The sequence below is a fragment of the Opisthocomus hoazin genome, chromosome 4 (genome assembly GCF_030867145.1).
Source record: "Opisthocomus hoazin isolate bOpiHoa1 chromosome 4, bOpiHoa1.hap1, whole genome shotgun sequence".
Lineage (NCBI taxonomy): Eukaryota > Metazoa > Chordata > Aves > Opisthocomiformes > Opisthocomidae > Opisthocomus > Opisthocomus hoazin.
Genome location: NC_134417.1, coordinates 78,330,757 through 78,358,373, shown reverse-complemented (window position 1 = coordinate 78,358,373; position 27,617 = coordinate 78,330,757). Strand labels below are relative to the sequence as shown.

Below are 27,617 nucleotides of genomic sequence, written 5' to 3'. Positions count from 1 at the left end.
TCTGGGCTGTATTTAAAGCAAAACTTCTAGAGTAACAAAATATCCCTTCATTTGTGGGAAGTCAGGTTTGTTAAACACAGAACATACCTACCAGAGAAGAAGGAACTTAAAAGTTGAGCAACCTAGTTTGAAACCTTCTTGACCAGATTTTAGAGCAGCTATCCCTTCTCCATTAGGTCTGGATGCATGGGCAGAGTAACAGTTATGAATGACCCTAAATCAGTGTGGGAAAACCAAAGCTCGACTGCTGTGCTTATTTAAGCATTGCTCACTTTGCTGCTAATTTATATGAATAATAGTACATCTTCTAGAAAATGACAGGTTCATTTTGAAATGCTCTGCCAAATTCGCTTTTCCTTGGCTACGTTGCAAAATACTTTTTATAACAGAAAGGTATTAAGAATATTGATGTTTCCAGGGTGACTGGAAAGCCTTTAATTAGAAATAACATTTTAGGATGCCCAAGGAAACTGGCAGCCAGGGTCCCAGTTCTCAGAATTCTTACAATGAATGAAAGAGAAATTGAATGTAAAATATTACCAAAGTTTCCGAGATGTGACAACTGACCCTGGCTGACTACCTACTATTAAGAGCAGAAGAAAATTTAGAAAAAAATGGTCTATTTGAAACCTATTTCTAGAATGTAGTCCTAATTCTGGAGTACTAAGTCTCGCCACTGGTTAAGGACAATGACGAGTCAGTAACTGCAAGTTGTGATTTATACGCATTCAAATCTTGTCTCATGAAACATAAAGAAGATATAGTTTGTATGTATGTGGTGGTTTTCTGCCAGGCTTTCATTAAGATCTATAGCACTGAACAAAGGGTAAAGTGTTTTTTCTTTATTAAGGGTAGTACCCATTAATTTTCTGTCTAAAGAAGAAAAAAAAGGGACTGAGTTTATATCAAGGATGCTTTATGTTATACATTGTGAGGAAATTTCTAGTTTGGAGTATGAGGTGCAAAGTTAGTCTGTAAAATGCCCTTTGAAGATTCTGAGGAGAATATTTTGGAAAGGACCTTTAAGTTTGTCTTAAAACAGAGATTTGAATAGAGAAGCTCCGTTTCCATCTTGTATTTCTTTGGTATCTTTATTTAGAAGTGTCTCTCTGATAACATGCAGAGCATAAATAGTTTTCATAAGATATTAATAGATTAGTTTGGGTTCTCCCCTTGACTCCCCAACATCTCCCAGTTTCTCATAGCTTGCTGGTTTACCTAAAAATAAAATTTCAAAATAATTTAAGACGACGCTACTGTGTTTGATGTCTTCTAAATACCAAGTTTAGCCCACAAATGTGGTTGTATTAGAGCAAAACTGTCTGGTTGGCACAACCAAGTTCATTTGATTTGCATGTGCTCCATGTTCCTTGTCTCCTCTGAAACACAGTTAGGTGTCTGCAGTTTCATGCAACTCTTTTTGCTTACTCATTACAATAAATCATACAATTTGGTCTTCTGTTTCTGTGTTTCAGACTAGTTTAAAATTGCTCACGTTGGCTGGTGTCCTCTGTTGCTTGATATGGAATGGATTTGCTCAGCAAGGTAAGTCACTTGATTTCATTGCAGTAGTTTAACATTGCTTTAAAACTGTATATATTTAGCAGTTATTTATGTAGCTAAATATAACACTGTTAGATGAGTGCTAATGGCAATATGTCAGCTGTATCTCATGTTAATAACCTGTTTGTAGTTAGAACTTAGTTTACCAAGCTAGAATGAAACAAACTAGAATTCTGTTGTTGTTACCACATTTTTATAAATGAAGTGACTGATCTGTGTTCTTTGCTAGGTGGAAGTGACTGCATAAAAGCTAATGCAAAATCATGTGGCGAATGTATACAAGCAGGACCAAACTGTGGTTGGTGTAAAAAAACAGTAAGTGTTGCAAAATTCCTTTTGGTTTCAAATTTTAGTAAATACTTTATAGAAATGTCTATTTGCATTAATAATAGTTTCTTGTAGCTCTTCAATTGAATACTTATTTGTACTTAAAAATTCAGATACTATGATTTTGCTGATGTCCTGATTTGAGTAGAATTGCTTTTCACGACGTATTCACTTCTCCTTTTCTACATCTCAAGTGTATACAGCCCTACAGGTTGTCTCAGTTATGTAAAATCATTCCAGCATGGAATCTGTCTGTGTAAGCTTATTTGTATTCTTCCAGTGACATTAGGGTAAGAAGGTAATTTTAGACAGACGTAGGTGGAATAGGGGAAGGGATCAAAGGTTTTCTTTTATAAGAGAAAGATGTTCAAATTTTAGATTTCTGTTGCTGGTAGACTTGGAGGGTATGAGATTGGTTTGTGTGGGTTGGTTGGTTGTTTCTGTATGAGATAGAATAAGAGTGCTTGCTTATGTAATTAAAAAATGAAATTCAGAAAATACAAAATGTAAGATAATCTTAAATTGTGTGACTTAACCAATACATGCTAAAGTGTTGTCTTCAGGTAAGAAGAAAATGGTCGTCTTCCATTTGTTAATGAAAACTGGGAATTTTTCCTGGTTCTTACTAGAAGTTTAGCCTTGAACTGTCAGATTCATTGTAGGTCCTAGTCATCAAGAACGGACAATCTTTGAGATACATTTATTTATATGCATATTTTGCAGAGGGGGAAATCAGAATCGCCAAGTTTCTCAATTAGAAGCCTTATTTATTCATATTTGAGGTTGGAAGGGTTTTTTAGGTTGGAGGTAATGGTAATTTGTTGTTCAAAACAAAGTTACGTATTGGTTTTGCTTATGGATCTTACTTTTGTATTGAGTTTCTCCAAAATAAAAGAATTGTCGTCTGTCTTTTCCCTGCTGTGTCAGCGTGTTGCTGTTATTTTGTTGTGGACTACCAAGGTACACTTACGTAATCTTTAATTAAAGCTTTTTAAAAAAAAAAAAGTTAAAAGGGAGGATAGTTGCCAAGTAGGCTGTACAACTAGGTTCTCATTATTGACAGCTACAGGAAGATAAGAGCTTTTTCCACCTGCTGTCACTTGTGGAGTAGTCGATTTAAAAGGATCTCCTGCTTCTGTCAGGGGTGACATTGGGCATTTTTTTTTCTTTCATCTTGCTTGCACCTTATACACAGATAAGTATAAGTAGATGCAAATTCCTGAACTAAATAGTATTTCAGTACTGTGTGTTTTATTACTGAACTTTAAAGAAAAAATACTGAAAATTGAGTCATTGTAAAAAGTGTTATTTTGGGTAGAGTATAACAAATTGCAGATAGCTGTAAACTTGACATTCTTTTGCCTGTGTTTTCTAGGACTTTTTGCAAGAAGGAGAACCAACATCTGCCCGGTGTGATGACTTGGCAGCACTAAAGAGTAAAGGCTGTCCTATGGAAGACATAGAAAATCCCAGAGGTAGCAAACAGGTGCTTGAAGATAGAGAAGTAACGAATCGTAAGATAGGTACTGCAGAGAAGCTGAAACCAGAGGCCATTACACAGATCCAGCCACAAAAATTAGTACTGAAACTAAGAGTCGGTAAGGACAGTTTCATTCTAGTCTTCGGATAATTTTTCTGACCATCACATCTTCATTTTTTGTTTTGACTGTGTAGCCATTTTGTTACAGAAACTGCTGTTGTTCAGATAACCTGAATGACAGCAGAGCCATTCAGGTCAGCCCCAGAAGTTTAGATACTTCAAATACGTTTTGATTTTTGAGAAAGATTAGATATTATCGCTTGTTCCCAATAGAACTTCTGAGAAAACAGATTCAGCATGGATTGATACGTGTATCAGAAAGGTAAAATTGTTTTGTTTTCGGTATTTTGTAGTTTATTTTCTTCAGTGTGCCTTCTTAGAATGAAAGTAGAGGAGTGTGCAAAAACATGGAGAAGTTACAAGAGCATTTCCTTTTCCTTGAAGTACTGCTCTCGCCTAAAGTCTGCGTGACTGAACTGCATGGTTTTATAGTTAAGCAGCAAGAGTTTTGGATTGCTACATAAAATACTTTCCAGAGGCTAAAGATGTGGACACAGGACTACTGTAATGAGAACAAAGTAGCTGTGTACCATTTCCAGCCCCTAAAGAGAACTTTATTTCATTCAAATGAGGGGAAAAAAACACAGGGCCAGTAGCTCATGCAGTACTTGAACATAATGGAGATTGTCCTGAAGGAGAGTTCCTAGGTACTGCAGACGTATTCAACAGCTGCCTTGTATTTACCTGGAATAAGAGGCTGTACTCGGTGTCAGCTGCTTGGTGGTGATTGCCTTAACAAATGTGAGGTCATCTGAGGAAGCTTAGCACTATAGGAAGAGAGAAGGAAAGGAAAGTTACTGTGTAGTTTTTGGTATTGACCCTATTTATTTCTAATGTGAAATTAGAAATTTCAACTTCAAAACAAATTATTGTCCCCCTGTTGACACAGAAGTTTGTTCATCAGACATTATGAGGGTCCTGGGCAACCAAAACCAAATTAGCCAAAAGATTATGACTCTGTTTATCAGCACTTGCCTTGGTCACAAGGTCTCTGATTAGGGACCGTGTGCCTGCAGAGGGGTGTATTTGCTTTCTGTGCAGGCTCGTTTAAACAGTAACTAAGGAAAATTTAAGCTTTTATAGTTTTTCTTTTTTTTGGAGGGGGGTGGTGGTGAAAACCATGCTGCATAGCTGTGTGAGCCATATGCTATTCCTTTTGTCGCTCTAATGGTTTCCCCAGTTTGCTGATTTTGCTCATATTAGGCAAATATTTCCTAATTGTTAATCCTAGACTTAATCAGCAGTGATATCACCATTTAACTTCAGTGACTGAGGGAGGTGGGGGAGAAAACTTCTCATTCTATTCCTTATTTTCTGTATAATAGGCAAAAGAATACTTTTCCATTTTACAGGGGGATAATTCTCCTGCAGTGTCTTTTGACATCAGAGTCAGACTACATGCTTCTGTTGGGGTCTGGGCTTACAACTGCAACAAATAGTAACTTGCCATTATCTTACTGCCACGTCTACGCTCTCAGCCTCTATTTGATGCAAAGTAACTTGAAATGCTCTATCCAGTAATGATTGTTCTTTTATAAACTTATTGAAAAAATGTATTAAACTAAACCTTGAGAATTTTTGGAATCTGTTTTTGTGCTGTTAGATCCCACAGCAACCTTGTAGAATTTATTGCAAGTGTCGAGATTTGAAATTGCAACAACTAAGAGAGGCTTGATTTTGGCGGGCTGGTATTTTCTGTGGGGAGATAAAATACCTTGGAAGTATGAAGTTGGACATCTGAAAGAAATACTTCTTGAAATTTTTTTCATCTTAATGTGGTTTTAAGCATTTCGATTAACTGGAGAAAAAAAAGTCACTCACTTTTAGTTCAAACCCTCCGTCAGTATTTCAGAGAGTTTCCTTAAAAAGGCATTTTTCTTGCTAGTGCAGTTGTTGAATTTTTAATGGCTTCTGTTTTTTGTTTAATCTTTGAAACAGGGGAACCCCAGACATTTTCATTAAAATTTAAGAGAGCTGAAGACTACCCTATTGACCTTTATTATCTTATGGACCTCTCCTATTCTATGAAGGATGATTTAGAGAACGTGAAAAGTCTTGGAACGGCTCTCATGGTAGAAATGGGAAAAATAACGTCAGACTTTCGAATTGGTAAGAAAGATTTACCTATTCTAAAAAAAAAAATAAAAAATGAAGTTTCCTTCCTGATATTTTTCACATGATTATGTATGAAGAGTAATTTTTTTTAACATTAACAGTATTCTAATTAGATATTCTGATACATAGAACCTATTGAGGAACATAGGAGTACTTGGTGTTGGTGGAGAAAGTGGAACGTGAACAAGTGTGAGAGCTATTTCTGACTTCAGTTCAGCTATAATGTATTTGCATATTGTGTCATGATACAATAAAGAGAATTCAATTCTTCAATTTACAGGGTTTTTATTTTTCTGTCTTAGGCTTTGGGTCTTTTGTGGAGAAAACTGTGATGCCTTATATAAGTACAACACCAGCCAAACTCAGAAATCCTTGTACAGGTGACCAGAACTGTACAAGTCCATTTAGTTATAAAAACGTGCTTAGCCTTACCAGTGAAGGAAACAAATTCAATGAACTTGTAGGTAAACAGCACATTTCTGGGAATTTAGATTCTCCTGAAGGTGGATTTGATGCAATAATGCAGGTTGCAGTTTGTGGGGTAAGTGTGTATTGGTTTTCTTTACTATTAGATGAAATTGTTGAATACAGCCGGGGTGCTTTATGCTGGCTGATGTTTCACATCTCATCTCATGCTAGCAAGACAAGCTAGACTAGGCAGACTGCACGGATATATGCATTTGTCTTTTGTAGAGACCTCTAGAGAGCAAATGAAACCGGGAAATGTGAAAGTGCCCAGTAGAGGTCATGTTCACAGCAGATAGATGCGTTCCAAAGACAGTGTTTTTAAAGGTTGTTGTAAAAGAAGAGTCAAATTCTGCTCGTAAGTTTATGAAATCCTGAATTAAGCAACTATTCTCAATTGTTTCAAAGCTTTATACGGTTCTTCCAGCTCTTGTTTCAGAAAAGTTTTGTGAATTGCAGCTTCTACTAGCCTCTCAGAAGTAGATGGAATCCTGACTTTTACTTATGTTTTAGGATATCATGTAGATCGCTGCATTCTTCTATGGTGTTTCTGTAGTCTGACAGACCATTCTGTGCACCTATACAAGATGGACTCCCGAAAAAGTGTTACCCAAGTTTATTGCTTGGTTACCGTATTATTTTTGTTGTTGATCAACGGAATCAGAACTTTCTGAAACAATCTGGAGTCTTATTTTTAAAGTGCAGTGTTAATCATAAGACTTCAGGTTAGTTTTTGTTGTTTTTTATTTTTAGTGGTAACTGGTATTTAAGTGAGACTTATACATCGTCCTCTCTCCTTAAATTAACTAGGACTTCAACTCGGTTGAAGAATTTTTAAAAAAGCAGGAGAGGGTAGGTTACAGAATTAGGCCCTGCAGTCATGGGCCGGGATGCTCGTGGGACAGCGAGAAAGGGCAGTCCTGTGGCAAGCACTGTGCTGGCCACAGATCTGGACAAGATGATTCTTCAGAGCCTAACACTGAGCAAGTCACAATCTTCCAGTTGCAGATTGCAACAGTTCTCTACGCATTAACGTTGTCCTTTGTGCTCAGGCTGCATGGGAGTGACACAGAAGTGGACTGGCATTAGAGAACTGGACTGACATGTCCAATTTCTAAAACCCTGTCACTTTTCGGGTACTCCAGTGAGAACGGAACAGACTAAAGTACCTCTCAATGTTTCTTGCCTTTGGTGAAAAACCTGCAGCAGATTTTTTGGAGCAGACATTTAACTTTTAAGGTTTGAGTGAGTTATATGATTTCCAGGGTGACACTTTTGCAGTATGGCTTCTCCTAAGTCTGTCTACTTTTTCATGCATTTATCTCTCGAGTGTTGGTCCCCAATGCTATAGAATAAATTTGTGCAAAATACCAAAAATCCATTTGTTTGTTTCCCAAGGAACAAATTGGCTGGAGAAATGTTACAAGACTATTGGTGTTTTCCACGGATGCTGGATTTCACTTTGCAGGAGATGGTAAACTTGGTGGAATTGTTTTACCAAATGATGGGAAATGTCATCTGGAAAATAATATGTACACAATGAGCCATTATTATGTAAGTCTTTACATCATCTTCTAGGGAAATTAATACATTGCGATGCTTAAGCTCAAAGATACTCATTAGGGCATCTGGTATAGTTTCAGACCTCTACATCTTTTGAACTTTATCCATTTACCTCTGTATCAAGTGACTTTAGCTTAACTAAAGCACATGTGCAAGAATTAATCCAATCTTGACTGTCATTTCTTGAAATTTTCCAACTTTCACACTAGAATGTGTTGTTGGATTTTAACCTTTTTAATAATTAATAATCCTGCATGTCCACTGGCAAATTGTGGTGGCTCTGTCCCATTATTAAAAAAAAGCAGGGAGGTCCTTGTCAGTTTTTTTAAGATTGCTTGAAATCTTATGATGCAAAATGTGTGATAAGTGTGCTTAACAACATTGACTTCATGGTTTATTGATAAGTAGATCAGATAAAACGTGAAAAGAAAAACATCTACTGGATGGGATAAACATAACAAGCTTTACAAATTTTGTTTGTTCATATATTCCTAAAGTTAAGTGAGTATTATTCAACAAAAAACTAAAATTAATTCAATTTTATTTCATCTTTTCTTTATAAAATAGTGCAAAATGTAGTGGTTTTCACTGAGGTAAGTCATATGGGAAACTACAAAGGTAATTTTCTGAGAACATGGAGATGAGGGATTTAACCTGGAGACTTTAAATGGCAGGGAATACAAAATGTTACTGAGGAAATAAACACCTACTTTCATGGGGCATATATGGAATCTTTTCAATGCCTGTTCGTTTTCAGAGGTTGTTTTGGTTTAGAACTGTGACATAAGCTGGCTAGTTAGAAGTCTTACATGTGTTTCTAAAGGTGATTTGTATGTAAGATGCCAAAGTATTTCTGATTGTTTTCCAGCATGTCCCAAACTTGAATTGCATTTTATGCTTGATTTTTTAGGATTATCCCTCTATTGCTCATCTGGTACAGAAGCTTAGTGAGAACAATATTCAGACAATCTTTGCTGTTACTGAAGAGTTTCAGGCAGTTTATAAGGTAAAGACAAGTAACTGTTCCTTGTCTCTGTAGTTTTTTCCCCTCAAACATAAAGACTGATTCAGATTTGCTCTGAAATCATTAAAATTGATAGATTTGTAAGTAAAATAAGTATGGAAGTAAGAGATCATGGAACTAATATTTTGCTATTTATTAAGCCTTTTTAACTTGTTCTAATAAATACCGAGTGCGTGTGTAATTTCCAAGGAGAAAATGCCCCTTATTCTTGCCCCTCTTTATACCATAGAGGTAGGAGGAAATGGAGAACATATTTGCAGTGCTGCTTTATATGAACGTTTTTACAGCAAAATAGCTGAGGGGGGTGCGCACGCTGAATCAAGAGACACACTTATGAAAGAGCATGTTTTGTCCTTTGTGGTCTGTTTATATCCCTGATGTTTAAAATTAACTAGACTGCTGGATTGTGAAATAGGAAATGACTGTGTAAAGGAGATGCATGTTTTTCCTCATTTTAACCTACCAAGGTATTTTTCTTTTTTTAGCTGTATTCAAATTGTAATATTTTTTTTCTGTTTTGTTGGAAATAGTCTTTTATCTGCCCATCTTTAATGCACTAGAAGTGTGGTGCTGCTTCTTTAGGATCTTGAAGATACATTGTATGTGGTCAACTTATACAAGAGGAGTCTTAGTATTCTATTACCAAATTTAACATGAAAATGCAGAGGAAAACAAAAGGCCAGATATTTGTTTATACTAGTAGTGCTGTGTATAACCTCAAAAAGCATGAAGAGATCTGCAACGCTTTAGACTTGTTTTTAGAAGTACTTGACCAGTTAATCCACCAAAGCATTATATTACCATACAGATATTTATAGTACAAATTATGCTTTGTTTGTTAATAAGACTGTCATTTTCCTTTTACTTTTGTAAATATTGAAAGGAATTGAAAAATCTCATACCAAAATCAGCAGTGGGAACATTGTCTTCAAACTCCAGCAATGTGATTCAGCTGATCGTTGATGCGTACAATGTAAGTTCAGATTTTGTTTGGGTTGTGTTTAATTTTCTTGCTTCTAAGCTGTTATGAGTTTTTCAGGTGGATACTCCAAGGTGGATTTTATATTTTCTACAAGACAGGAAGTTAGTACACTAGCTGTTGACAGTAAAACCACATTAAACATATAGACACTATAGCAAAAAGAGGTTAAATGGCTAGAAAGATGTACTCTTAAAGCCACTTAAAACTGCAAAGAAAAAGTTGTCATCCGTGTTTTCCCTTTTAAAAAATAAAATCCACAACCAAGAAATCCCACTGTTTCTTCAACATCTTCATTTCTTGCCTGCTTCCCTTGTGGAAGAGAAAAGGGCCATTTTGCAACCTCTTGACCCCAAAGGAAATGTCTACATCAACCTTGGGGAACCCCTGAGTTTGGCCCCAAAACATTTTCTTCATAGCTATGTTGTGTAAACGAGCCCCGTTTCTCCTTTGGAGTACATGGAGCAAACAAGTGCCTCCGATGTCCATAGGGACCTGCCCTGACCCCACGTAAGTGTTCAGCCGTGAGAAGGGGTCACCACAGTGTGACTGTGGGCAGCCCTGGGCTGGGGTTTCTTGGCCAGTGGGAACTTGTATAATTCCAGTGTGCCCGTGGGACTGGGGCTTAAACTGTGCGTAGTTGTGTAAGGTCTTTTCTTCAGCAAAATGCTTATGCGACTCAGTTTGATGTTAGCTAATAACTATTGGTTTAGTCCCTTTCTTCAGAGGTTATCCTGGAAAACAGTAAGCTACCAAAAGGAGTGACAATCAGTTACAAGTCTTTCTGCAAGAATGGAGTGAATGACACACAAGAAGACGGAAGGAAGTGTTCTAACATTTCAATCGGAGACGAGGTAACTTACAACAGAAGTGCTTCTACTCAAATATAAAATTTATTTAAAATGCCCAACATTCGGGGAGGGTTTAATAGTACAGACAAAACTCCTTTTAGTGATGTGTCACTCCATTTATTTTTCTTTGCAGGTTAAATTTGAGATTAATGTAACAGCTAATGAATGTCCAAAGAAAGGACGAAATGAAACAATTAAGATTAAACCTCTGGGATTCACTGAAGAAGTGGAAATTAATCTCCAGTTCATCTGTGAATGTCAATGTCAAAGTGAAGGAGAACCTAATAGTCCAGCCTGCCACGAAGGAAATGGGACATTTGAATGTGGTGCATGCAGGTAAATAAATAAACATTTTCTGTTTTTACAAAAGACAAATGTGAGCAAGACATTTGTTTCCTTAATTAGGGTTTACTTGATTGTACTGAATTTTAGTGAAAGGTCAAGAATTACTCTTACAGACCTATTTCTTTTAGGATATTTTGACATACTGCCTTATCTCTGCAAATAATCCCTGTGCTGGAATTCATAGATCATTAAACTGGCACTATTGTACAAGTCGGAATTCTCATCTGGCCTTAAGTCAGTCCTTTAAAGGATATAGGTCTCACTGCTTTTTCCGTTTCTTTATTTAGTTTTGAGGTCCGTGTAGTGTGGCAAAATTATGGATTTATGGGACAAAACAAATGGGATTGCTTTGTGATGGTTTTTGCAAGTATTCATACTGATCTAATTCTATCCTTCTAACGTGAGGTCTGATTTCGAGAAATCCAATGGCTTGCTATGTTTGTGGTAGGAGCTCCTACCCAGATTGACACCAATTGTTTCATAGCAGGAAAGAGTAAAAAGTCATAAAAGAACCACTTTTTATTTTGGATGACATCCCAGTCTCTTCTTCCTGCTGTATTTCTAACCTTTTGCCATCTTGTTACAATGTTTCTTCTAATTGCATATATATATATACATTTTTCCGAATATGTATAATTTTTTTGTGTACTTAGGCCTTTGAAATGTCTGTTATTGCCCATCACAGGAACTAGATTACACATGTATTCCATATTGCACATTTGAAAATTAAGTAAAATGATACTGGATTTTTTGGAATTACACATAATGAAAGCAGAGCAAAATCTTACAGTTTCAGGGGAGACTGGTTGAAGATCAACCTAGTAAGTCAAGGTTTAAGCCTTTTTTTCACCACATCACCCCCCACTCCCACCCCCAAGAAACTTACAGCAAAAATTAAAACTGTTTCCTCTTGGAAATCCTTGAGACGAGAATGGTAAGGACAGAATGGAATTAAGATCTTCTCTAGGAAAACAAGACCCAGGACTTTGGAAAACAGTATTGGTTCCTGCCTAATGAACTGTAACTGAAGTAAAGTGTAGAATTCTCAGTCCTCGTGTTTTAATATGTGACTTATTAAAAATAAAGCAAAAGATACTGACTTCATTCTTAGAGGACTTTTGGTGTAGGATGGACTGCCATCTGCCTGGTAAAGTTGGTGGTGGTCGCTAACGAGGTGTTTGAAAGGCTGAGGTATGGCCCCCTAACTGCTTAGTTATTCTGTAAATTGAGGAGTTAACCCACCATGTATCCGGTATTTATGGTCCATTGCTCCATTTTGCTCAGTTTTTTATGTTCCCTTTAAATAAGGAGAATGGATTTTCCCATCTTCATGTAGAAAGACTTCTTAAACTTGGTGTCACTTCACTGGTGTTCCCATGATTTCATGTGAGGAAGAACAGACTTGTGGGTAACAACAGCCTTTTGCTTTTGCAACAGTAGCAGTTTCCTGATGGAACCCTTGTCTCAGATTGGTGCCCCACAGCAGTTTGTCAGTCGCTGCTGGGAACAAGAACAACCTCCGTTTGTTCATCAGTACTTTACCCTTGATAATGACAAGTGCTGATCCCCGAACATCTCAGCTCAGCAGCTCTGAAGATCATCTGTTCCCCAGCCTAATTGCTGTTCATGGGAAATCTTTTCATTGAAAGATGACAGCAGCTACAGTGAACAGTCACTGTCACTTAAAATAATTCTTGTTCTGTCACATGAGGGAGAGATTAATAGTGGTTATGTGGCGATTTAGTTAGAGATGGTGACACAGTTTCTCACCTGGAATGAGTAATCAGCATAGGAGCAACTTAGTCCAGTTTGCTCCAGTGGCTTCAAGAACGGCTATGTAGATGTCAGCTGGAAATCTGATTTGAGGTTTAACTCAGAATATTATTCCTTGACAGAACAGTCACTTTTACTCATGTTCTTAGTGCTATTTTTGCAGTCTTTTTATTGTATGATGTAAGTTTATATTTTCAGTTGTGTTTTTACCTTGCAGATGTAATGAAGGACGTATTGGAAGACTATGTGAATGTAGTACAGATGAAGTAAATAGCGAGGATATGGATGCTTACTGCAGGAGGGAGAACAGTACAGAGATATGCAGTAACAATGGAGAATGCATTTGTGGACAGTGTGTATGCAAGAAAAGAGAAAACACCAATGAAGTGTATTCTGGCAAATACTGTGAATGTGATAACTTCAACTGTGACCGATCAAATGGCTTGATTTGTGGAGGTGAGAAACTACTTCAGAGTTTTTTCTGCAGGCAAAACTGGCCAGCAGTTTACAAGTCTGTCAATTCCACCCTGTAGAGTAGTGATACTTAGCTTATAGTTCATAGCTACTTGAAAACAGAGGGGTGAGAATATGCACAGGTTTAGTGGTTGAAAACGTCTATTAATAAAACAGCTGTCTGTGATCATGAACATATAATGTGTTAATACACATTTCACCTTCCTTGAATCACAGCTCCAAGAAGAATGTAAACTTGACTTCTGCTGTTTATTACAGAATTACCATCAGCTATTATAGTAAAGAGTGCTAAGACAGCTGGCCTGAGATGATAATGTTATACTGGCTCAGTGTAACCACTGCGTCAATAAAAAGAGATAATGACCTCAGCTTACTTGTAATAGTGGGTGCTTCACTTGGTGCTTGACGAGATACCAGTGAGATGCTATCTTGAGACTATTCTGAAAGGTAAGTGAAGATTAGAACATGCAAGATCCAGAAAAACACCTTAAGTGCTTGAAACAAGTCTCTGATGGGAGTTAATTCCCAAAATCAAAAGCAATTTAGAAAATGCTCCAGCAGCCAGTGTCTAAATAATTTTGCTGCGTGCGTTTTTTTCCTGTAACTTCCCTAGGTTGCTTTGCACATGGAATTACCTGGTAGGAGTGTAACTACCTCCTCAATCTTGACTGTGATACAGAAGTAAAACAGAGAAACCAGTATGCTTTAACTGAATTATGAGAATACCTCATCTGTCTGGTTTGCTCAGAATACACTATTGCTCACAGCTCCTCAAAGGATACGGGCAGTGGTGGTGTTCCAAAATATGTGGTGACAGAGAAGTATTCACTTAAACACTTTATTCTCAGTGGAGAAGGAGGAGCGTAGCCAAAGATTTTCCATTTCATCCAGATCGCCCTTCTGGAGACACAGGTATCCCCTGTGTAGGGGGTGTAAGGAGCATGAAGTTTGGTTGGGTGGGTGAGGTCAGGAGTGCAGCAGCTGCGTAGTGGTGTTCTGGAGATCCAAAGGTGTTCCGTTTTTCTGTGTTGTGAAGTCGAAGTTAGTGCATTCCTCATGTTTTTAGGTCTTGCTTTATAGATTTTACATAGTGATAGATACGAAGACCGCAGTGATCAATGCAGCTTATACACATAGAAAACTGTGAACTGAAGCAGTGTTGTAGCGCTCTCCACCCAGCAGATATGTCCATCACACTATACTGTTCTTGATCAGCTTTCCCTAGCCTTGTTACGTTGGTTGTGAAAGGAAATCCAAATGTTGGAGACTGGGAAAAGGGGACAAATACTTGCAAGTAGTTTTTCAAGCAGCTAAAACTTATTTTGTAGCTCATAATTCATCAATGTCTTCATTATCTCATCACCAGGGTTTTCTTTTCCCTGTATGTATCCTGAGAAGGTGAACATTTATTTCTTGCTGTCACAAATTTTATGCTTTTTATTAGACTTCATTTCACTGTAGTATCTTTTCAATACACAGGAAATGGTATCTGCAAATGCAGAGTGTGCGAGTGTTTCCCCAACTTCACTGGCAGCGCGTGCGATTGTTCCTTGGATACTCTTCCGTGTATGGCATCTAACGGGCAGATTTGCAATGGAAGAGGAACCTGCGAATGTGGGACCTGTAACTGTACAGATCCCAAATTCCAAGGCCCTACATGTGAGATGTGTCAGACTTGCCTTGGTGTCTGTGCAGAGCACAAGTAAGTACCTAGAAGACCAAGTCCTAGTTTCTGTGTATTGGAGTTTACGGTATTTACATGTGCAGAGTTTTTAAAATGGGGCTTTTGATACTGTGCTTTATTCTACCCTGAAGTGTAGGGACGTTGTATCGTATCATCCCTTTAGACAGTAGAAGTTGTTGGGTGAGAATCAATAATTGCAAACAAAGCATTGTTAATACAGTATTTTGATTGCTTCCAGGTAGGCTAATTATTTTTTAAATTCTTTCCCTGCCATTTTTTGTTAGGCATAGAAATGTGTACATTGTGTTAAATCAGTTTTAACCATTCAGATTGGCTTGGGCAGGTTACAGCTTTCCCCTTTTTCATGTATGATTATGAACAGCCAACCTTCTGCAGAGCTGGAGGGAACGTAGGTCTATACTGTGACAAGCTGTAAAGTCCCATCATCTTGACCTTTTGAAATGGATGTAACAAAAGTGTACCTATACTGTGCAATTTCCAGCATAGTTAAAACTTCAGCTAAGCTTTTTGCTTAATTGAGAAAGCCGAACTATCCTGACAGTCAAAAACTAAACCTAGATCTGTGTGGGCCAACAAACTTTTTATCCCTGCCTTTGGAAATCCAGGTTTTTGGAAACCAAGCATTTTATGCATGGAAACTTTGAAGTAAGTTTATGATTAGTGGCTGGGCTGATTCCTGGCTTTGTGCAGCTGACTTTAAGGTTTTCTTTCTAGTGCAGTCGTCTTAGTAGAAAAATCCTGCTCAGTCTACTTTTTTTCAGTGAGTTACTCAGAGCGATATCCTGCTGTAAAGCTTGTCACTCAGTTTGTTCTTTTTAATCTTTCTGTGTCTCAGATACTGTTTCACTGTAAATATTCTGTTCCTGTGTTGCCTTCCCTGAGAGTATTTGTTTTCCAGGTGGACATGTTGAAAAAGCTTTAGCTTTACTTCCTTTTAGAGATTTAGGTCAATCTTTTCTTTTTTTTTTTTTCTTCACCCCGCCCCACTCCTTGAAGCTTGTGGGTCTTCCAGGGGACAAAGGACTTTATTAAAGGGGGCTTCAGTTAATCACCAGACACATAAATGTTCTGACTGGTAAAAAGCCATGTCTTGCTTTATTTTTTCCTGGCCTTTAAGGCAAAAGAGTTGGTTTTGTTGGCTTTTTCCCCCACATTTTCCCCTTTACATTTCTTTAGATTAAATGCTGGAAATCTTTCATGAACGTATTAAAAAGCATTGCTTCTGATTCATGTTTCTACAGGGACTGTGTTCAGTGCAGAGCTTTTGATAAGGGAGAAAAGAAGGAAACATGTTCTCAGGAATGTATGCATTTCAATATGACACGGGTAGAAAGTCGAGACAAATTGCCACAGCCTGGACAGCCCGATCCCTTGTCTCATTGCAAAGAGAAGGATGTTGATGACTGCTGGTTCTACTTCACATATTCTGTCAACTCGAATGGTGAAGCCAATGTCCACGTGGTGGAGACCCCAGGTATGAATATGACGTTTCCTGCTCTCCCTTCATCTTTGTAGTTAATTAATGCAGTTGTGTGCTACAAAGTAGCTCTGGTTGATTTGGGTAAATTAGATGCATTCAGAAGTAGTACCTGTTCCTGAGTGAGAGTTGTAGATGTCTGGAACTTGAGTAGCTTTAGAAAAACATAAGTCTCTGTAGATTTACTTTTTTTTTTAAACCTTTAGGCTGACGGAAACAGCTTTTGGTTTTTTAAAAAAAGAAGTCAATCAGATATGTATGTTTGTTAAAGCATTTCATGTTTCCACTGGACATACTTTGCCGGCTTGTTTTACCTGTCCTGTAGCAAGTCCGAGATATCTAAATTTTGGTAATTTTTTTTGACTGGATGTCATGGTTTAACGTGGCAGCTGGCAACTGAGCACTAGACAGCCACTCACTCACCCCTCCCCTTCTCTCGCAGTGGGATGGGGGCGAGAAATGGCTGAAAGGTGGAATTCATGGGTTGAGGTAAAGACAGTTTAATAAGACAACAAAGGAAATACTACTACTACTAATAATAATCTTAATAATGAATATGCAAAACAACCTATATATAATACTATTTTCTCACTGCCCAGTGACCAATTCATAGCCAGTCCCCGAGCAGCAGTCGCAGAACCCAGAACTTGCAGATTCTGCGAATTTTGCAAAACTCCTGAAAATGACTGAACTCCCAGAAAAGTTCAGACTCCTGGACCAGAGAGTATTTGGACTGAAAGCAAAGAGAAAGAAAACGGAACATTCCTGCCAACCCCCGTCCATAAATTGAGCGTGACGTCTCTGATACGGAATATTTCCATTGTCCCGCATGGGCTGGCTGCCTGGCTGTGCTCCCTCCCAGATCCTACACACCTGCTCGCTAGCTGGATATGGGAGACTGGAGAAAGTTCTTGATTCCTTAGCAATAACTGAAAACATCAGTGTTATCAACATTCTTCTCCTACTGAATCCAAAACACAGCCGCTACTGGGAGGAAATTTAACTCTAATCCAGCTGAAACCTTGGACTTGGAGTTCTTGCATGTTTAAAAATGCAATTGCTAGTTATTTTACCCAAATACTCTAGATTAATAGCTTAAGAGGTTAACAGCATGTAGACTTTATCATCAGAATGTGAATTGTTCTATTGCTAAGACTAAACACGCATTAGAAGGATAAAAATAAGCTGGAATGTTACAGTATGTACGCATTCCAAAACCTCCATTATTTAAAAGGCAAACAGTGTTGGCATATCTCAGATACTCGGAATATTGCCTTCAGTACAAAATAAAATCTTAAAAGCATCTTGATATGCATTGCCTTCACCGTTTTGTAAAATCATGTTTCCCTCGCTTCGTTCCCTAGAATGCCCCAGCGGTCCCGACATCATTCCCATTGTAGCTGGTGTGGTTGCTGGAATTGTTCTCATTGGACTTGCATTATTATTGATTTGGAAACTACTAATGATCATTCATGACAGAAGAGAATTTGCTAAATTTGAGAAGGAGAAGATGAATGCCAAGTGGGATACGGTAAGTCAAGAAGCTTTTATCTGTATGAAAGCTACAGTAGTTGAGGAAGAATAGAAGGCTTTTCACATGCCTTTAATGTTTCAGACTGTACTCCTGCCTTTTGGCCTATGGAGGAACAGAAATATCCATACTTTAAGCCAACTTGAAAACATGTTACACGTTACCACTAGCAAAAAAAGAAAGAAAAAAAAAAAAAAACAATAACAAAAAACGCCAAACCTCTTTGAGAAGTAAATCTTGGGTTAGAAAGGCAAGTAGTAACTTCAGTTGAAATAAAATTTCAGAGAGAAAATGTGATGGTGACAGAACAGTTCAGCTTTGCAGTTCTACCACACTTTACAGCATATTATTAAAATGTTTATTAGAAGATAAGAGTCACTTTTGTATAAAATTAAGAAGAAAATTTTATGTGTGCGAAAGAGAGCTTGTAAATACTCGTACAGGTTTAGTTGGGAGATTTCAATAACTGGTCTCAAAATCGTGGCCAGTACTGGTTTGTTAAAATCTTCCCAGCCCCCTATCAACAGAAAGTATGCAAGAAAAACAAGCCTATGGCTTACATAGGCTATCGGGTCGCTGCCTCTGGGAAACTTTAGGAATCTGCTAATCAAAAACCATTCACTACAGTTCTGTAGAAGTCAACACCCATGTATACTTGATAAGAAAACACTTTAAAAAAAATCTCCTAGGAAGTCTTCTGCTTTTATTTAAGAAAATTAATTAATTCTATGCTGGAAAAAAAAGATGGCTAGTACTTTTTATATAGCGTGATATATATTTTTGGGATGATAGTTGAGAATGTTAGTTTTCTTTTTTTCCCTGTTGAATTATTCGACATTGACCATTTCTTTTACTTCAGCAAGAAAATCCAATATACAAGAGCCCTATTAACAATTTCAAGAATCCAAACTATGGACGTAAAGCTGGTCTCTAAGTCTCAGTTTGTATCTTCTTTCATTTTCTTTCCTTTGTTTTTTCCCCTTTGCATGTCACTTCAAACTCACTGTGTGTCACAGTCAGTTAATCACAGTTTGAGTCTTGCTCGGTTTGTCTCTGCTGCTTTGATTCTGGGGTTTTAAAGAATGCAGCTTGAATAATTTTAACTTGTTTTGACAGCAAGATTGCTTACTTACTAATACCACCAGTACTGGCTTAAACTATTCTACAAGTGATTTTTTCTTTTCTTGTTCTTCTTCTTTCTCTGGATAAATGTGTGGATATGTAATAGAAAAGCTGCTAGGGCTGAAGAAGCCCTTTGGATTGTGGAGAGACACAGCATTCTGGGGGGGTTTGTCTTCTGTTTCCTCAAATCAGCAGTCAGTTTGCTTAAAGTTGATGTGTTTGCAAAAGCTAGTTTAGATACTCCTCAGATATCCAAGCCTATAAATATCACTGTTTTTATTGGAATACCTGTGGGAACATTCAGAGTAGCTGTACAGATTTTTCTTCTTTTAACTGCTTTGGCTTATTTAACCTAGTATAGAACTAGCCTGTGTTTAAAATGTGAAATACATATACTCTGCTGATTTTATAATTAAATATGCATCTTATTTTTTTCTATCCTAATTTCTATTGAAACTGGCAATATCACAGTCCTTGTAGCCCAGCCAGCTTAGGGACCTTCATAGAAAAAAGCATAATTATGAGAGGAGAAAAATGTTCGTGTCCCCTCTAGATGCATTTTCCCCCAGTTTCTTAGTCCCTCCTGAACTCTGCCTGAACACCTCATTTCTGTTTGGAAATGCTGACTTCAGTTCTCTTCACACCCCGCACGCAAGGAGAAATACAGTTTCCAGAAGAGCCAGTCAGTAAACCAGAAGTGATGGATAGATACCTTCTGCAGACTTTGAGGTTGCAGTTTTTTGAATGCATTAGGTGTTCTCCTCCTTCCCCGGGAGCCCCAGCTGCTCTCCGAGGAGTGTGGAGAGATGAGAAGTGCAGAGATCAGGTTAGAAGGAGGGGAACGAGGAAGTTGGAAATGCAGCACATCCCTTTAAATATCCAAGGGCTTTTTTTCAGGAGCCAGTGGAAGGGAAGGATCTGTGTCTCTAATTTTATTCTGTCTGCTGTCTCCCTTTTTCAGGGTTGCGCTCAAAAGATTTTATAAAGGAAAAATGAGGGGAGAAACCAGGAATCAAGAGTATTTAAGCTCTTATCTGTGCTCACTGTGGCAACAATTCCAAATACTTTGTCTAGCATTCTGAGCCCTTCCTTGAGGAAATATATTTTCCTTTTCTCTTTGCAATCATTTCACTTTCCAGTGTGTCCAAAATTGATTGTAAAAATGTTCATTCTGCTTGCCACACCGACCGCATTCACCTCCTTTCCATTTTTCTTCAGAGTCATTTATTCTGGGGAGGAAGTGGAGTTCTCGTTCCTTTCTAACATTTCACGTCATCCATCTGGTGGAGTCTCTGTTGCCTTCTCTTCTGCTGTTCACTTAATTGTGTACTTTCTGTTGCATGCGGGACAAGCATCTAACAAACCATACGGTCTGCAACTGCTATGCTGTGCTCTCGTGCTCTGCCCTGTGACTCTTCCGGGATCTAATGTCCTTGGTGCTGCCATTTCTCCTCAAAGTGTCCTTCTGGCAGACAGCTTTCCTCTGGTGTAAATGGAGGGGTTGACTTCTGCCTTTTTTTTCACTCGCTGCAAAGATTAGAAGTATGGAAGAGTGTGGTTTTGTAAATGTGACTTTATTGGATTTGGTATGCATAGAAATATCAGAACTTTGGAGAGAGTGGGAGGTGGATTTAGCTTTACTGGCCACCGAAAAGGAGATCAGTATTGGCAGAATAGATGACCCACAGAAGCTAAAAGAAGAAATTCCTCCTTTCCCCTGTAATGAAGATTTTCTGGGGTTTTTAGACAGTTGAAGTAGCCTTTCCTTTTGATGAAAAAAGAGTTTTTTGTATTGCTGAGGCAAGAAAGTAATCTAAAATCACATTACAAGAAAATTACTTTGCAGTTGGTTCCCTCCAGGTGTATACGTACACCACAAAATTAGCTGGGTGCAGTTCGTGTGACCCTTCCCGCTCTCCCACAGCCGTCTCGCAGACACGTGGGCTCGGTCCTGCCGCAAGCCAACTGCAGTGGCACGCAGCTTGCCGTGGGCCGGGGGCTCCACCGGCCGTGGTCCGTGGCGAATGCATGGTCCCCGCAGCCCATGCTGGAGGCGGTGGGTTGCACTGAGCTCAGCTGGTCCTTGGCCTGCAGTGCAGCCACTTTCCTGGTGTCCTCAGCTGTTTTCCTTGCTGTCCTCAGCAAGTTTGCTGATGACACCAAACTGGGAGGTGTGGTGGATACACCAGCAGACTGTGCTGCCATTCAGTGTGACCTGGACGGGCTGGAAAGTTGGGCAGAGGGGAACCTGATGAGGTTCAACAAAGGCAAACGCAGGGTCCTGCACCTGGGGAGGAACAACCCCATGCATCAGTACAGGCTTGGGGCAGACTTGCTGGAGAGCAGCTCTGCGGAGAGGGACCTGGGTGTCCTGGTGGACGACAGGTTGACCATGAGCCAGCAGTGTGCCCTGGCTGCCAAGAAGGCCAATGGCATTCTGGGATGCATCAAGAGGAGTGTGGCCAGCAGGTCGAGGGAGGTTCTTGTTCCCCTCTACACTGCCCTAGTGAGGCCTCATCTGGAGTACTCTGTCCAGTTCTGGGCTCCCCAATTCAAGAAAGATGAGGAGCTACTGGAAAGAGTCCAGCGGAGGGCTACGAGGATGGTGAGGGGACTGGAGCATCTCCCCTACGAGGAGAGGTTGAGGGAACTGGGCTTATTCAGCCTGAAGAAGAGAAGGCTGCGAGGGGACCTTATAAATGCCTACAAATATCTGAAGGGTGGGTGTCAGGAGGATGGGGCCAAGCTCTTTTCAGTGGTGTCCAGTGACGGGACAAGGGGCAATGGGCACAAACTGAAGCACAGGAAGTTCCGTCTGAACATGAGGAAGAACTTCTTCCCTCTGAGGGTGACGGAGCACTGGAACAGGCTGCCCAGGGAGGTTATGGAGTCTCCTTCTCTGGAGGTATTCAAGACCCGCCTGGACGCAGTCCTCTGCAGCTTGCTGTAGGTGACCCTGCTTGGGCAGGAGGGTTGGACTAGATGACCCACAGAGGTCCCTTCCAACCCCTGCCATTCTGTGATTCTGTGTTTCTGTCTTTTGCCGCTGTCGGGCCTTGCTGTCCTGCCTGGTCTGCGCCGCGCGGCGTGTTTCCCCAGAGCAGCCAGTGGCTGTCCCCTGCTCTGCCAGTCGCTATAGCTGATGCCCTCTGCGCTGCCCTCAGCCTTGCCCTCTGCTTTGGCCTCAGAGGCCGCTGCTGTGTCTGCAGGCTGACAGATAACTCATTTCATACTACTGTGAAATACTGGTGGGCATCAGTGAGAGCTGGCGATGGTGAGAACCAGCTCTTGAGCCATTGATGGGGACGAGTTTAAATATTCTGGGGTGCAATTTCTTGCAGTGACTTAGGACTTAAACCCACTATAAAGGTAGCTTCAGTGACTGTTGAAACAGTAAATCCATGGAGAAAAAAGGAAGAAGGAGGTTAATCTAACATCCTATATAGTGGGGTCATCTTTACGCAACACCAGACTGAAGTGTTGCCCTCTGAACAACCCAGTCCAGTTGAAAATGAATACTGTTGTGAGAACGTAGCTCTTTGTTCTCTGCTGAAGGTGCTTTGTAAACAGACCTCCATCTTTATTTTAATGTATTTCACTCAATCTTATATATAGTTACTGTTTGTTGATTTTTATTTTGGTTTAAGTGTGCATGGTGTCTTCATTTATAGGGGCATGTGGCAAACATGTTTTCCTTAATTTTGCATGCTTAAACCAGCGTATTCTTTGCAGAGGCATAAAGAGAGCAGGTTTATTGAAAAACAGTGATATTTGTCTAAGACAGCAAGTTTGGAATACCATGTTGTAGTGAGCAGTTAAAAATCTGGAATGCTGCCAATCTCTGAAAGTTCCTACCGTGTGCCAGCTGTGAGGGGCCGTAAGCGAGGTGAGAGTCGTGTTGGGCTAGTGGACATTGATTTACTACTTCCATGTTAGTTTTAACGATAAGCTCTCTGCAGAAGAGCCCGCCACGCCAGAGCTGAGATGTGGTGGTGGAGTGTGGCTGTAAGGGCCGGGGCTGTCGCTGCCTGTTGAACGGAAGACAGCAGGGAAGGAATTGCAAATCCCTTGGGCTTTGCCGGTGTTGCAGCCGTAGGCAGTAGAGTCTCCGGGGCCATTTAGCTGGTCGGACGCAAGGTTGGGTTAAGCTGAACAGTTCTCTGTGTGGTGACTGAATCTCGATTGTTTGCAGTGGGAACTGAGACACTCAACTGACGCGGGGAGACACCTAGTTCAGTGCCTTACTTGGTGACCTAAATCCCACTGTGGGCTTCTGAGAGTGCCTGGGAACATAAAGTGCAAGTACAAGGAAAGACAGCACAGCATTGTGTTTTCTTTATAAATAGGGCTTATGCTAAATAAAGAGCACGTGAATTTCAAATTCTGATTTCGCTTGAAAATGCATTACTGTAAAAAGTTTACAGTCTTACAATGCAAATTGCATTTTAAACATGATTCAAAATTTAAATTAATTGTGTGAGCAGCACCCTGCGAATTTCCAAGTTAGACTCCTAACTTTTAGACCAGTTCCTACGCTATCTGATAGAGGTTATCTCCCTTTTACAAATGAGAACATGTAAACATCTGCCTCCCTGTCTGTGCTGGGGGTAGTCTGTTTTGTAAAATGTTGAAGGTTAAAAGCACAGTATAGCAAGTATTACATAATGCCTTGCCATCAAAAAGCTGTGCAGTATCTTCTAGTCTGCAATACAGTATAGCCCATTACACTTACAGGCTTTCTCTGCATCATAAACTTTACTGATTTATATTTATATTCGTAAGAATTCTCCATTAAAACTTGTTGAGGAAACAAACAACATACTTTGCCAAGAACTTTGAGGCGTAAAGAGATAGAATCATAGATACTTGAGATACAGACCAAATCCCTTATCCATGGATGTTTTTCCAATTTCATGTACATCTTATTATATAAACCCTGGCTTATAACATATGATATTATATATTATGATATTGCAAAGCTTTTTATTAAAAATGTTGGGGGGTAATTTTGTATGGATTAATTCGTCTGACTGAGAACTTGCCACAACACTGTATTTCCATGACTGGGGGGGCGGGGGGAAATCTTAGCTCCCGATCCCTTTCCAAACCAGTAGTTGATACACTTTTAATCAAGACAAAGAGTTGGCCTGGGAACTGCTAGAAGGATCCTTTGCTATGTATTAGTGAGGTGTAGCAAGCAGTGGACACCTAGTTCCTCCTTCACCTCGAGCCAGATGACATTGACTCAGCTCTGCAGGAGAGTGAACAGAGAACCGTGACTTCTGTTGTCCAGCAGTCCACGTTCTGGCTGGGCTTAAGAGACTAGGCCGGAGTCTTTCAGGTCTAGGTGGGACTGGATGTGCCTCGTTGCTCTTTGCGTGTGGAGAAGCCAGCTTTGAGGAGAAACACCCTTTTTCTGTGAAAGGAACAGTGACAGAAAGGCAGCGTGCCAGCTAAATGGTCTTCCTTAGCAGTGCTGCTGCTGTTGGGGTAGACCAGTTCCTTGCCCCATACCAGGTCTTGCAAAATAGAAGGCAACAGACTTCCCAGGAACTGTGATGTGAAAACCTCACACCAAGCTGGTTCCTTGCTTGCCTTGTCACCTTTTGGCGCATTCTGTTTATGACCCTGAAAAAACAGACACACCTGGTGTTTCTGCACCCAGGGGGAGGATTTCCTTTAATTGACTGTAGGAAAAATTGTTTTAACCTGAGATATTTTAAATGCTGTGCAATTTAATAGCATGGAATTGAATGAATAGCGTTCTCGGATTGGGGGGAACTTCAAAGGGAGAGCGATTCCCTGACTGCCGATGAAGGCCAGATACAGTGCTGGCCAGAACTGCGCTCAGGCTGACATCTGCGCTGTACTGAATTTCCTCAGGAATTGTTCGTATGTGCACAGAAGAGCTTCGTCCTGGTAAACAGCATTTGTTTAGGCTGAAGTTCAGGCTGTGGTAAGACCGCAGTGCTGCAGCTCCAGGCTGTATCGGTGGAGTCCCGGCGGTGGCCCTTTCTTCTACTAAGATTTATCTATTAATACTGAGTTCAAGCTGCTCATCTTCGGTGTGCAAGGGCGCCATAAATGGAGTAAGATTTACTGAGATAAAAGGAAACCTGGGAACTAAGCAAGCTTAAAATAAGCTTCATTTAGAGGTTTTGAAATCTCAGCAAGAGAGGTGTAAGCAGTTGATCTGTAGGTATTTCTCCTATCAGTAGAAATAACGTTGTTGTTACAGCATCTGCACCAGTACAGAGGTTCCGTAGTTGGTGCATTTTGCGCACAGGGGGGCTGGGGGCACCTGCAGGAATAAAATGAAAATGACAGGTACTAAATGTTCAATATATATGTTGAATGTCTATTATCAAAATAGTACAAGCCTTTCTACTTTGTTTCCAGAATTAAATTATAATACAAGATAAGCTATTTAAATGTTTATTGTAGCAGAATGTGGCCTGTGGTCAGTCATGGTTTCGAACAAAGTTGTTTACAATTCTGTTCTTCTTCAAAAAACGTCACGGACTGCAGAGCCCTGAGCTGGTGGCTCAGCCCGGAGACGACCCTACGAGATTCAGCAGCTTTGAAGGAAATCTGTGGTGCAGACGGGACCGGATCGTGCCCTAACCCTTTGCTGCATTAGCTGAGCATGCCTTTGTTCAGGTTGCTAGGGGGAAAACTAGTTTGACTTCAGCTGTTGGTGTGTACAAACCAAACGTTAATGGGTAATTTCCTAAGCTAATTTCTGAGGCTAATTTTTACACTTCTTGCAAGCAGTGCTTTTTTCATCTTTTTAAATGTTAACATGAGTATTTTTCTTTTTCTAGGGTGAAAATCCTATTTACAAGAGTGCAGTGACAACTGTGGTCAATCCTAAATACGAGGGAAAATGAACACTGCTTGTATAACTTCACAACACTGTATGCAGCATAGCAATTTTTGTAGTCACAGTAAGATAGATTTAGGGCAAACTGCAGTGATTTTACTAATTCATTACATATAGGTTTGTTTTCCTGTGCAGGTTTTGAAAATGTACTATATGTAATTTTAATTTTTTTGGGGGGGGTTTTTTGTTTTTTTCAAATAAAAGTAATCAGTGCCAGGGGTCTGACAAAAAAAACTTGAGACTGTGTAGCCTAGTCAGCTAAGGTCACATGGTGCCTTTTTGACCTTTTCCACTCCCGTGCTGTGAATCCAGGTCTTCTGCAGGGTGCGATACTGCTGTGGCAGGACTGGGAGGGAAATGGTTAAAGCAATCAGTGCGAGGGCTCTGCCTAGCCATTTAGTATTAAACTTTTTAGCTTTACAGGGAAATCAGGGCTTGAGTTCACAGATATAATTAGACTCATGTAGCATGGAGCTGGTGGTTAGTTGGTCTTCTGCTTGCTAGACATGCGATTAAATATATGGTGAGTTGAGTAAGTTGGAAGGGAGCAGTGTAACAGACTGAAAAGTGTGTGTGCATACTTACTAATTTTTAAGTTGTTATTGCCAGGTTATGGTTAAAATGAAAGGGTTCGAGAAGAATGTTAAGAAGGAAAAAATAGCTTTAAAACACGTGCCATTACTGAAGAAGCTGCTGAGTGGTAGCTTGCTTAGTTTTCCTTTGTAAATGCAAGCCCTGGGTGGCAGTATCGCCAAGTACCTTACCAGGACGTCCTCAGAACACATAAGGGCCTTATGTCATACTGTGTCTTCATTCTGTAATGTTTCCTTGGTTTAAAGCCTGGTGCTTTGTCACCCTTCTAATCTTTTTAATGTATTTGGTTGCGATTCTTTTTGTAATATTTTTGTATCAACACAAGCTTCCCCTCCCCCCCCTTTTTTGGGCAGTCTTAGCTGTAAATTTGCCTTTACCCTGTAGCTAAGATTGCGTAGTCTGTCATGTGACGCGAGTCACACATTCTTGACATATGCCATGTATATTTGCCTTTGACCATTCAAACTGCATCATAGTCATATTCTTGTTTTAAGTGCCTTTTTATTTTAACAGATGTTCACTTTTTACAGTGCTATTACTGAAGTTATTTATTAAATAAAAGTACCTTAAAATACTTAAATCTTGTCTCTTTGTCTTGTAGAAATTGATAGTGTCCAAAACACTGAGAACTGTGGCGGTTTGGGCAAGAGGTAATAGACATTGTAATAATACCAAATATGTCCTCTGGATCAGATCTGGGAGAAGTTAAGCAGACGTGGTGCTGGGTGACAAATGTTAGCTGTGGTAAAAAATGTGCAGAGCCCAGGGTGCAGCACAGTGCTGCTCCGTGTTACATGCAGGGGCCACTTGAGGTAAAGCCCCAGGCTTTCATTTGCATGCGTGCTAATAAACTTCTGTGGTTTAATAACTGTTCCAGCAAATGGACTGTCTGATTAGTATTGTTTCACAACACGTGAAAAATGAGAAAAATAACTGCATTTTGTATGAAAAGAAAGTCTTTTTTTTTTTTTTTTTTCCAAGGGTATAATGTTCTAGGTAGATTATCAAAAACACTTGGTAATTAAATACTTTTCCAGAGTATATTTCTGGAATCTGTATCTTTTGTTTTTAACTGTTGCTACTTTGGGTTATCCTGAGAAGGCTGCGGGGAGACTTTATTGCAGCCTTTCAGTCCCTGAAGGGGCCTGTAGGAAAGATGGGGAAAATCTTTTTAGCAAGGTCTGTTGTGACAGGACAAGGAGTAATGGCTTTAAACTAAGGGAGGG

The 27,617-nt window shown here is 39.6% G+C and overlaps 1 protein-coding gene across 1 annotated transcript in view; it reads left to right on the top strand.

Annotated features, from left to right (window-relative positions):
• The window catches only part of ITGB1 (integrin subunit beta 1), a 45,316-nt gene extending 18,345 nt beyond the window's left edge, over positions 1–26,971 (top strand). Inside the window, exons 2-17 of the mRNA XM_075419675.1 lie at positions 1,476–1,545; positions 1,793–1,878; positions 3,266–3,488; positions 5,429–5,599; positions 5,908–6,146; positions 7,469–7,624; positions 8,544–8,639; positions 9,541–9,630; positions 10,350–10,490; positions 10,621–10,823; positions 12,823–13,061; positions 14,559–14,781; positions 16,026–16,258; positions 17,626–17,792; positions 18,652–18,732; positions 25,739–26,971. Of these exons, the coding sequence (XP_075275790.1) occupies positions 1,476–1,545; positions 1,793–1,878; positions 3,266–3,488; positions 5,429–5,599; positions 5,908–6,146; positions 7,469–7,624; positions 8,544–8,639; positions 9,541–9,630; positions 10,350–10,490; positions 10,621–10,823; positions 12,823–13,061; positions 14,559–14,781; positions 16,026–16,258; positions 17,626–17,792; positions 18,652–18,726 (2,412 nt within the window). The 3' untranslated portion in view covers positions 18,727–18,732; positions 25,739–26,971. The remainder of the gene's footprint in view (positions 1–1,475; positions 1,546–1,792; positions 1,879–3,265; positions 3,489–5,428; positions 5,600–5,907; positions 6,147–7,468; positions 7,625–8,543; positions 8,640–9,540; positions 9,631–10,349; positions 10,491–10,620; positions 10,824–12,822; positions 13,062–14,558; positions 14,782–16,025; positions 16,259–17,625; positions 17,793–18,651; positions 18,733–25,738) is intronic.
• The last annotated feature ends 646 nt before the right edge of the window (positions 26,972–27,617 follow it).